Source organism: Microcaecilia unicolor, chromosome 10, assembly GCF_901765095.1.
Source record: "Microcaecilia unicolor chromosome 10, aMicUni1.1, whole genome shotgun sequence".
Taxonomy (NCBI): domain Eukaryota; kingdom Metazoa; phylum Chordata; class Amphibia; order Gymnophiona; family Siphonopidae; genus Microcaecilia; species Microcaecilia unicolor.
In genome coordinates this window covers 40105883-40118457 of record NC_044040.1, presented here as the reverse complement: position 1 = coordinate 40118457, position 12575 = coordinate 40105883, and the positions used below count along the sequence as shown (strand labels likewise).

At 42.0% G+C, this 12575-nt stretch overlaps 1 protein-coding gene across 1 annotated transcript in view; it reads left to right on the top strand.

The window, feature by feature from the left end:
* The window catches only part of CELSR1 (cadherin EGF LAG seven-pass G-type receptor 1), a 329426-nt gene extending 317870 nt beyond the window's left edge, over positions 1 to 11556 (top strand). The window contains 2 exon segments of the mRNA XM_030217205.1: positions 1330 to 1582; positions 9525 to 11556. Coding sequence (XP_030073065.1) covers positions 1330 to 1582; positions 9525 to 9534 — 263 coding nt within the window. The 3' untranslated portion in view covers positions 9535 to 11556.
* Positions 11557 to 12575: the final 1019 nt, after the last annotated feature.

Here is a 12575-nt window from a genome sequence, read left to right as displayed (position 1 = left end):
AATAATCCCCCTCCTTTGAATACTTCCCCCACCCCCAGAGATCCCCTACACCTAAGTCCTTTGAAGCCTGGCAGAGTTCCTTCCCCTGAGGTAGTCGTCCAATATGCTTCAATATCATATTTCAATACCCCTGCCTGTAAGACTAGTGTCTCTCTCCTAGCAAATGCTGCCAGTCTTGTCTTAAGGTCTCTAAAGAAGGGGACCTGGTGTTCACTTGAGGTGTTTACACTAGACAGCATATACTGCAAAAACTGTATGTGGGCATTTATTTAGGTATACCTGCCCCTTGGCTTCCTTCTCACCTCACCAGTCTTTGGATGGAATTCACTGCAAAATACTATAACTGCCTCTCTTTTCTTACAATTGGTGTTGTCAGAGACCAACAGCCTTATATTTCTTATTCACCAGTAGATTCACATTTCTGTGCCACAGGTGGGTTTCCTGAAGCAGAATCACATCAGCTTGAAAATGCTGAACCTCTTTAAACAGGAGCTCTCTTTTTCTTGGGGACTTCAGACCTGTAACATTGAGTGATACAACTCTCACCATCTTGTTTTGTTATTAATTAAGTATTTATCAGTCTTACTGTGCTCCTAACAGAGATGACACTTGCAAGACTAAGGCTCCTCATCTCCCTTGTGCATTCTTAGGCTTGCCCTCTCCCCCCCCACCCCCCACACACTTTTTCTAATCCCCATTTTGACCTACACAAAGCATTCCCCAGCCTCCCCGTTTTTCTTCCCTGTATATGTATTTCACTCAGTTCCAAGGGGCTACCTCCTCTGCCACAAGGACAGGCCACCTCCCCCCAATCAGGCCACCTCTCACATCAGTCTTTGCAATACACAGATCACTTATGTCCCTCATTCTACCCCATTTCTCCCTACAGAAACAGCAACGGCGCAGTGGGATCCGCTTCTGTTGACTCGAGTTGCTTTTGTACTTGACATCCCTTAACTCCCAAGTTTTACATTGTATTTCTTTTGTGATGTTTTTACCTGATGTGGTGTTAACATTTTTTTGCATTTTGTAATTTTATTGTATCTGGTTTGAGTATGAAGTCTCTGTACCACTAATTGTGAGAATTAGACTGCTTGATATGGGCACTGAAAGTAGAGCAGGTATGTGAACATGAAGGACCTGTCTTTTTCCATAATCAGATAATGCTGTTGACAGACAAGGTTGCAATTCAGAAAAGGAGATCAGTTTCATTTAACCCCATTCTCACTGCAGCTCCGAGTATGCTGCTTGAGTAAACATGTCCACAGTTTTTGCATATACCTTTTGTTTTTAAACTAAAACTATTTTTCTGTCTTTTGCGTCCCACAGGCATTTTGAAAAACAAAGTTACTTATCCTCCTCCTCTGACAGATAAGAACATGAAGAATCGATTACGGGAAAAATTATCAGATTATAATCAAACCACTGTGTCTTCAAGGACTTCTTCCCTAGGGTCAAATGATGGGGTTCGCTCTCTTACAGACCCTGGGGTAACAATAAAATCACCTCGAAGGGAGCAGCTCAATGGGATGGCTATGAATGTGCGCACAGGCACTGTCCATGCTGAAACATCTGATTCTGAGTAAGTGCAACATTTAGCAATGATTCTGAGAACAGGAGATCGGATGTCTAGGGAGTAGCAGAGGGTGATTGCCCATTTCTTAGATTCAGACTTTGAGGAACTTCCTTTTATAGCTCTTAACCAGCAATGGAATCTGGATTAACCAGGATAAACTGGGGGTAAGACCTGTCTTCATCCTTTCTTCCCCCTCACTCCTACCTGCCCAATACCTCCAGTGCTGAAAGTGGGTGCATTAGAACTTGAATACCCTACAAAACAATGGGGCTTTTTTCTCAAATTTAACAATTTTATATAGTAAAATTATTATTTTTATTCTTTACGGCAACAACAAAATTCAAACTTGTGACCCAGTTGTTTCTTCTGTGGGCCAGTCTTACATCATTCAACAACTGTAACAGTTTTTATTTTATTTCCCTATTTACCCTCCCTTCCATAACCTAAGCATCTTATCTTGACTGTTCTATACTTTCAGCCCCGCTTCCCTTCCATCCCCCACCCCCCTTTGGTTTATTTAACATGTAAGCACATACACTTCTGGTACACAGTTGGCTCTTCAGTGCACTATCTACAATGAATACCAAACCAATAACAAGTAGTCCAATTTTCCCCTGAAGTTGCCTATACTTCCCAACCCCCCTCCCCCTCCCCTGGCTCATTTCAAACTCCACTGACCCTTTTTGGGTGTGGCCAATCTACTATAGGTGAACCTTCCCTTCATTTTTCCTCCACTGGACATATGATCCCCTATATTTCATCAAACTTTCTCATACTCAAGCAATTTTGCTTGGATGTCATTTGCTTTCAGAGTTATATGCTGGATGTATGTCGAGTCTTTGGAAAATGAATAAAATAAAACAAAAAAAAGAGAGTAACTTTGCAGCACATCCAGCACATATGTGCAAATGTACCCAGTTCATATTCTCTCCAACATTGAGTGCTTCTGTTACCGAATACCATGCATAACTTAACTGGGGTCTTGTATTTTGTAGCTATTTTTCATCTGATTGGCATTTATCAGCAGCCCCTTATACAAGGTCTCAAAGTGGTGCCCCAAATCTGCCTCCCATTTTCCTAAATGAAAACCTCTGGGTGGATATCCTGGATATACCTGCTTTGATTCCTCCCCTTGCCTAGTGCCCTCTCCGGTAACATATCTATTTTCCGAAAAGGGAATGTCTAACTTGATAATATTGGACGATATTACTCCCCTCTTCTTTCCTCAAACAGCTAGGCTTGCCCCTATATAATGATAGATTTATCAGAAGATATGATTCTCTTCTACATCAGCTCCCTCTTTATGTTAGTATACCACACAATCACACTCCCATCCCACTCCTCGTCATTTTAACATCATCTTTGTGTTGCTTTTCCCCCCTTAAGATCAAGAAATGATTCTCTTCTACATCAGCTCCTTCCTTGTGTTAGTTTACTACACAATCACACTCCCATCCCATTCCTCGTCGTTTTAACATCTTCTTTGTGTTGCTTTTCCCTCCTTAAGATCAATAATAAATCACATTATCCCACCTTGATACCCTGCTGCAGTGACGTAGACAGAGAGTCAATTTTGGGTGAGCCTGAGCCCAAAGTGGGTGGGCACAAAAATTTCTCTGCCCTGCGCTGCCCTACCTCAAAATATAAATACTTTAGCTAATGTGAATCCTCAAGCTCTGTCAACTGAAGACTTCCTTCGAAAGTGGCCAGAACTCCCTTTTACCAAGCTTGGCAGGCAGTAGCAATGTCCCTAAGCCATCGATGCTGGCACCCCTTGCTTGCTTAGTTTTTGGTGGCTCAAGGATGCTGTTGCTGACGAAGAGCTTGGTAGAAGGGAGTGCTGGCCATCTTTGGAGGAGGTCCTTAGCTGGGGATGCTTGGGGATCCCCACCAGCTATACAGCAGGGGTCAGGACTGGTGTTAGACCTGCTTGGGCTCAGGTCAGAAAATAAAGGAAGTTCCCCCTTCCTAATTCCATGTCCTCTCTGCCTTCCCTCCGATTTCCTCACTTGCCATTGCTATCACACCAACAGACCCTCACCAAATACAGAACAAGGGATCACAAATTAGAAATAAAAATATTAAGACAAAAATTGAACTGGGAACCCCAAGGAGTTAAACTTAGCATTACTGCCACACTGGAGACATAAAGCTGAAATTCATTTCCTTTTCTACTGAACACAATACAAAGACATTTACTATGCATATTTCCAAAAGCTAACATATTCCATTGAAACCATTCAAATTAAAATGCTTTGTTTCTACCTTTGTTGTCTGGACATTTTATTTTTCCATCTTTCTGGTTGCAGTTTCTCTTTTCTGTCTGTCATCTTCTAATTCTCCTTAAAGCGGCTGCAGTCCATTTGTCTTTTCTCCTTTCTGATGTCTATTCCCTCATTACACCTGCCTCTGACATATTGATCATTCCGTTTTAACTGTTTTCTGTCCCTCTTACCCTTCTCCTCCTTTTTACTTTTCAACTATCAAATTTCCATCTTCTTTTACCTACTAGCACATCCATTCTGCATCTCACTCCTTCCCCAGCCTTACATTCCCTTTCATCATCTTTAATCTACTCCCAATTACCATATTTCTAGCCTCTCATTCATTTCCTTGCCACTCCCTCTTGGCCTCTCCCACAGGGTTCCAACTTTCTAGCCCAGCATCTGATCCCTTTTCCTCCCCACCCCACCCTCGTAGTCTAATATCTCCCTGTCCCTTCTCTTTCTGCCTTCACCCCCTTGGTCCAGCATTTTTCCCTCTCTCTTCCCTCACTCCCATTGTCTGGCATCTCTCCATCACTCTCCTGGATCCAACATCTTCCTCTTTCTTCCCTCTCCACACCTCCTTTATACTTCTCCCTCCATCTCATCCACCCTCATGTCCAGTGTCTCCCCCTTTCTCCCACTGTCCACCATCTCTGTCTTTCTCCCTCCCTTGTGCCCAGAGTCCAACATCTTTTCCCCCTCCCCAGTGCAGCATTCTTCTTCCTTCCTTCCTTCCTCCCTTCCACTTCCATGTCCAAAAATTCTGCCTCTTTCCCCCTCCTTTGTCGTCTGGGTCAAATGTCTCTCTCCCCCTCCCATGCCGCATCTCTCCCTTCCTCCCCTCTACAATCATGTCTAACATTGCTCCCTTCCCTCCACCCCTATGTCTAACATTTCTCCATCCTCTCCACCCACCCCTGTATCTAACATTTTTCCCTCTCTCGCCCCCTATCCCCTCTCCATGCAGCATCTCTCCCTCCCTTCCACCTCATTTGCAAGATTTATTTATTTCTCACCCCTCCACCTCTTTACTACTTCTCTGCCTTCCTCCCCTCCACCCCATGTCCAACAGTTCTCCCCCCCCATGAAGTATCTTCCCCTGTGCAGCATCTTTCCACCCCAGGGAGCATCTTTCCTCCATCTTCCCCCCACCTCCGTGCAGCATCTTTCTTCCATCTTCCCCCCACCTCCGTGCAGCATCTTTCCCCTCCCCAGGCAGCATCTTTTCCACATCTTTCCCCTATCTTCCCTCTCCCCCTCGTGCAGCATCTTTCCCCCATCTTCCCTCACTCCCATACAGCATCTTTCCTCCCCATGCATGATCCATTCTCTTCTCTACCCCACCCCACTCGCAATTCTCCTTCTCGCTCTTCCATGCCCCTGCATTCAACCTGCAAACCTACTCTGGGCCTCCTCTGTGGAAGGCTCCCACCCATCTCAGAATGTCTTTGCAATTTCCCACCACCTTTTTTACGATGCCATTTCTTGACAGGCCCCAAATGTGAGCCTGTGCTGGTGGAATCTGTTCTAGCAGACTCACAGCTTCTATGACTTCCTTGGCTCTATATGTTTTTCCACTCACAATAAATACAAGACACAGCAGGAACAACAATCGGTATCACACTTGTTCCTTACAGAGCCTTTTATCTTTGAATTCCCATTGGTGACACATTGTCCTTGGTGCAGTTCCTGGGAAGATTCCAGCTTGTGGTTCTGCCACTTGAATTCACCTCGCCTCCATGCAGCCTGCAATTCCATTCTTTATCATGATTTTTAGTTCACTGAGCCATGCTTTCATCTCTGCATGACCTGGCCAGTTTTCCAGCTCTGCACCATAAGTTTGGTCAGACCTCACCTCCTGGTAGGTATGCAGTTTTGCTGCCTGCACCTCCACCACTAATGCCATTTTATGTCCTGCATGCTACTCCTGCTCTGACCCCAGGAAAGCAAATGTTTCTAAATCTACTGGGCATTTCTTTACAGCTATGAATCCTCCGGACCTTTTGGTACTTGGGCACCATCTCTCTGCTTCCAGAGATCTCCAGTTCCCACAGTGGTGTTATTTCCTCTGCTATAAAATTATTCTTAATTATCTAACTTCTGCCACTCTTTTTACTGGTGTGGAAATAACCAAAAAAAAGTCTCAGAATGGGCCAGGTCCCTCTTCTCAGTACCTCATACATTCAGGGTGGGTGAGGAGGAAAACTAAATCAATATATATATTCATGCTGGATAGGTACCCTAACAAACACTCACAGCCTCTTCTTCCTTGTGTTCTTTATGCATGGACTAACTTATTTTAGTCTTATAATGGTGAACAACTTTCCCAGTAGGCAGTTCTTTATGCAAATTAGCTCCACCTGTCTTTGGCTGGAGCTAGAAAATATACAGATCAGTTCATCTCAGCAAGACTTCCCTCACAGCAGAGTTTAATTATCCTCTTTATCCTCTCTAGTATCTGTGTGTGTCTCTCTCACACACACATACACACTAATTGACACTGATAAAGACAAAAAGGGGAGAGTTTTACTTTAATGTCAAAAACAAAAACAAGGCTGGCTCCTTGTATCACTGGCTAGAACTCAGCCTTCAACAGCCTCCACACCCTGGATAGGACCATAATACTCTTCAGCATTTTAACCACTCCGGTTCCTATCCCCCACCGGCTGTGAAACAAAAATCAATACTAGGTGATGTACTCCAAATCAAAATACAAACGAAATGCCAGCCGATTCACTCTTCTGGCTTCCCCCAGCAGTTCAGTCTTTAAATTTGCACAAACAGTCCCTTACTCATTCCCTTTCTTGGTTCTGGGGTAACAGGTTTCCTTCACAGAGCTTTACTGCTATGGTCCTTCTAGGTCATACATTTTAGCTTCTCCCTTGCTCTTCTGCACTTCTCACAAGATGTTGGCTCCTAACCCTTCACTCATCCAGAAAGGTTTATATGCTACACCGGGGAAACTAACACTTCTCTCCCCTGCGCCTCTGGGCCACTCAGCTAGCTAATCAGTGGTTAGAGTGAATGCGATCCTAACTCCACCCAGTCTTGCTCCATGTACAAAGCTAGCTTTCTTGCCTTAGATATATCAGAGTAATGTGTCCTTCCCCTCCCTCAACCTTTTAAGGGGGGCATGCTCCTTTTCTTTGAATTCCAAGTTAGGCAAAACTTTCTCCCCTTGGTCCATGGCTGTCCGTAGCAGGCTCTGTTTCCTTGCACAATTCCAAGGACACAGTGCTTATTCTGTGGTAACTTTTGGATTTACTTGAATGTTACTGCTTTCTAAGCTTTCACATACACATTTGATGTACTTTACAGGTGTGGCTCTCTTTTGGGGATCAGCATACCAGTACACACATCGTTAATCAAGTCCTGTAATTTGGCATCCAGTATCAGTTCAAAACCAAATACGGTATATCTTTCTGTATGGTTTTTAGTACACTGTAAAACAACATTAGATATTTGAATTTTTCTTAGATAAATTCCTGAAATGATTTTACCTCCAAATGTCCATATTTTTTAAATTGACTTTTATGAAATTTCAGTCCAATCAGTAGCCAACAGCTGAAAAACAGTAGTAGCTTTGATACAGAAACAACTCAAATGTGTGTGTCATCAAACTGCAGATTCAAGACACTTTTGGCTTTATTGATGGCTCCTCTCTGAGTTGAAGTTGGACATTGTGTTATACATATAGGGCACGCTAAAAGATTTATGTGTGCATCTTTATAGACTACTGTTTAGCAAGATGTGCGCATAAATCCAAGTCGTTGCCAATTAATGGCGATAATTATTAGTGTCCAGTTAGGGGTGCTAATTGGCTCGTTGTGCAAATTGGGTGTGTGCCCAAATTTACATGCACAATTTTGAGTGCCATATATATAATCTGGGGGCTGACATATTTGGTCCATGTTTGTTTAAATGATTTTTATTGATACTTCAGCATATTAAACCTTATCGATACATTACATTATACAAATTTCACATCAAATCATGCTGTATAAAGACAACTTAATACTAAACAGCATCCAAAATGTTTTAACATTTTCTCCCCTATCCACCCAACTTCCCCCTCCCCTCCCTTTCCCCAGTACTACTATCAGACCTCACAACCTGAACTAGAAACACTACTATCCCTAACCCCAAATAGAAGTATAGCCGAAAAGTCGTAGTAAATATTAGTCTATCCCAACCACGAGGTCTTCCCTCTCTCCCTGTTACAATCTCCCCCCCATCTATGCCCCGTGAGGTCTGGATGGTCCGTGTTTATATATATTCATTTGATATAAATAAACCAATATTTTATTCAAAGTTATTTTGACTGTATTTAGTTCACAGTCTTAAAAGAAACTTTAAAATCAATTCCTGATACTTAATCAAAATCAAGTGTTTGTTCTCTTGCTAACACAGGACACTTGGCTCCATCTGTTTCACAAGTGACATAACATGATATGATATATGCACATACTAACTCTATACATCTTTTGATCTTTTTTTATACTATTTATATGCATAGATCACTGTTTCCAACCTCATCCTTGGGATATGCCCAACCAGTCAAGTTTTCAAGATATCCACAGTGAATATATGTAAGAGATTTGCGTATAGTGCAGACAGTGCATGAAAAACTTTCTATTATTAATTGTGGATATCCTGAAAACATGACTGGTCAGGTGTGTCCCAAGCACTGGGTTGTGAAACAGCAGTAGAAGCCATGGCTCAACAAACTTGGGTGCCAGGTTGCCATTATGCCTAGAAATTACACCCTGGTGCCTGGGATTTCATGTCATTGAATCTTTTCTTCTTACATAGCTGCTTCAGAAACAATGCATCACCTACTTCCACACTGCAATTCGGCTGTCCGTAGTCTTGAGCCATGTAGTGCAGGAATTTTGTGAAGTTTGTTGTTTCTTTTAAGGTTTAGAACCTTGAGACCAGTCTAAACTTCCTGCACTGAGTGGCTCAAGCTTACAGAGAGCCAAATTGCAGTGTGAAAGTGGGAGTTGAATTGTTTCTGAGGCAACTCTGCAAATAATAAAGCAACAGGAATAAATGCAGACTCCGAAACACATTAGTTGCCTGGGGGTGTCAGATATAAAGGTGAGACAGAGAAACTGGGTGAAGGCTAGGAAAGGGGGTATGAGCTTGAAAGAGACAGGGTGAAGGCTGGAAAAGAGGGTATGTACAGGAAAGATTGGGTGAAGGCTGGTGGGGGGGGGGGGGGGGAAGAGAGAGAGAAATTGAGACTGGTGGGGACCCAGGCCATGGTGATGCATGAAACAAGGAGGCAGTTACCTCTTTGTTTCACCTGTCAAATGCTGTCACACAGGTGACAGCATGCTTTGCAAAGAAAGGCTGCTGGCTTCTGCCAGTGATTTGCAGAGGCAATTTAAAGGCCTAATTTACCAAAGTGTCTTTGCCTATAGACACAGAATAGGGGGAAAAAAAACCCTTAGTAAATCAGTTTCTAAATTGGCTACCACCCTAATTGAGGACAAAATGATGACATCACTGGTCATGTGTTACAGTTTTCAGGGTAGGTGTTTGATGAGGCATGAGTCTCCAGTGCATGACACTTTTTACTAACTCGAATTAACATCTTTTTCTTTAACCCTAAATCCTGCATGGTTACTTCTCCTCATGAACAGAGGCAGTAATGAAACTTCAATTTGACTCATCAGGAAACGCTGAAGATGCCTGAACTCCAAGAGTGCTTGCTGTGATGTCACATCCGTGGTACCTCAGATTTCACAGGAATGTGCATGCAGTAAAGAGGGAAGACTTGACTTCTTGTGCAATTGCTACTTCTTATGGCAGACTTGTGACTGCTGGTAATAGATGTCTCCTGTTGATATTTGATGAGGTGCTTTCCGGTGTTTGTTTTAAGATGCAACTAGTGCCAAAATATCTGCAGATGAGTAACTAAGATCTGTTGTTACAAGGAAAGGATATCCAACTGATGGAGAAAGCCAGTTGTGTTGGCACTGTGGAAGCCACAAGTGAGCTACAGAGGTTGTTGGAGTGTGCAGCATGTATGGATGACTCAGAAAGAACAAAGCCTTAAAGATATGCATGAGGAATCTACAGAAAGCACAGAGAGTCAGTATAAAGCAAGTCCTCAAATGGAGGATCCAACCAACTTGAGGTCTTTAACCCAATGATGCTTCAGTCTGTAGAAGAATAAGAAGTATCACATCAAGTGCCCTTTCATAATCTTCACCAGCCTATTTTGGACACGTTTGTCTTTTTTAAAAATCTTTTTTATATAAAATAAACTGTAGATAATTGTTTATATATTTTGTATGGTGACTAAAGAAGAAGCAGAAAGCTTTCTTGTATATTTTCCGTTTTTACTGATTTTTATTAATTTGATACTGGGGATGTGCTGATAAGCTCCCCTGATATTTTTATGTAAAGAAGATTGTACATTTGTACTTGAATCTAGCATTTGCTTAACCTAGTTTCCCATGAAGGCACCCTCCTGAAGCCTTGTACCAGAAGGGTTGCTTAATCTTTCCAAAGAAAGGGTGAATCCATGCTAAGAAATACACATGTGCTGGGCTTTATAAAATTCCAAGATAACCACTATCCAGACACAAACCAAAGCAGATGTCATTTTTAAAATATATTACTTTTTGCTAGCATTGCTGTATTAAAATTCTCAATGCGGGTGATTTTAAAACAGCAGTGTTACCTCCTGGCTGAACTGGTGAGGTCTACAGTGGCTTTTTACTCTTGTAACTAACTAATACTGAGGTATTGCAAAAGTAATAGAAAACATGCTTAAGGCTAATGTTCGCAAATTCAGAATAAATGTGATGCCTATTGTACTTCACATATTTTTCCAAGCTATAATCAAATAGGTTGTCCTCTATCATGGCATGGAAGCACCTATTGGTTAAAGAGTTAAGCATGTGACAAGGTTAAGTTTAGGGATTATTGCAGATGTAGTGGGCAAACTGCAAAAATCTTGTATTATGGCACCCACTTAATGTATGGCTTCCTAATGCAAGCATAATGTCAAAGTTTTGCTCATCAATGCAAATAGGCCTGGTGCAAAAAATGTGCACCAGCATGGAAGAGTGCACTGGGCATATGTGCACAAGGGTTGGTGCTACTGGCAGCTATATCTTGAGCATAAATCAGCAGCCAGAGTTGCACATGTGCTGGAATGCTATTCTGTGCATAAATCTGTAATATTAATATTTATGCTCAGGCAACTCAGTGTGTCAGTACACCTGTGCATTCATGCAAGTCTCAGCAGTCCAGCACTTTGCTCTTCCTTCCAGCACTCCTCCCTCTCAGTACTGTGGTTTTTTTTTCTTGTTTTTTAACCTATGCTGTTTATGGGTCTTATCTGCTGGCAGTAAAGAGAAGAAATAGGCTTGAAATCCTCACTAATGCTGACCGCAGAAGAGCAAGCTAACCTTTTGTATTAAAGCCTCAGCACTGAGCTCAGCCTTTTGGTCTTTTGCCCACTTCTCTGCATCTGTGCTGAATAGCTAATAACTTCATTAGCATAGATTTACATGTGCTGTGCACTGGTGTCTACACTCTTGCACAGAACGTGTTTTTTTGCATTGTGCACCCACATTAGTTGCTGCACTAAAGCTGAGCTGGCCAGTGCACAAAGCCTGGCGTGCTTTTCTGCATCAGCCCTTGTGGTAGGCAAACTGCAAAAAAAGAATAGAAGATTCAGTGGGACTAACTTAGAAAAAAAAAATATGTTCCAAAATAAAACAAACTTTTAAGAGAAGAGAGAGAAAATTGTAGGATCAGTTTTGTGTATGTTTCTAGGAGGCAGCATTGCTGTGACTGAATGCAAAGTTTATGTAGTTTGGTTTGCCAAGTAACGTTCACATGGTTAACAAGCCAGTTAGTCTTTTACTGAGCTTAGTTTTTCTAATTCAGGCCTTCAGATATGCACAGAGCACAGGTTCTGGAGAGGTACGTATCTGAATGATCAGGATTTTCTGCTCCATATTTCTGTGGTGTATTTTTGCACTATTGAATTGTCCCTTAAAGTATAGTAACAGGATTAAATCTGGCAGCTACTGTAATGAAAGTTTTGATATTTTCCATGTCTAGCTCTGATACGTCTTTAGCCTATCCTTACACTGCTAGCCATTCCATATTTCCCCACTATTTTAAAAGGTAATTTGCAAATAAATGAAGGTTGTGTCACTGAGGGCCTTGCTGCTGCTGCATGCAAGCTCTGATTTTGTACTCATTTGCCCAGGTAGCAGCTTTCAACCTGAAGGGAATTAATTTACTATAAAACGTGAATCTTGCTTTGTTTCTTTAAAGCATATTTTAAAATTATGAGTAAAAGGTTAATACTCGATTTGCACATTATATTTAAAAAGGGGTGTCCATACTGGGTCCCGGAGCACTGTGATATTCCCAATACCTGTCAAATTATAATATAGGACTTGTAGAGCTGAAATTGAAAGATATCTCTTGTTCAAAACACAGTCATTCTAATTAGTAAAACTGTAATATTTATATGTTGTACAGAGTGCTAATTAGGAAAAGTAATGTGGATACAGTGTGTACCCCAAAGAGCTTGCAAGTGTGACTTGAGCAGGAAATGCAAAGGGAGGAGAGGTTGTTTCTAAGTGACTGACTCACACAAGATGACAGCGAATGGTGCAGAAAAGATTTGGAACCAGGGTCTCGAAATCCACTTCTCTGCTGTAACCACCACACTGCACTTCACAGCCACATTCTTA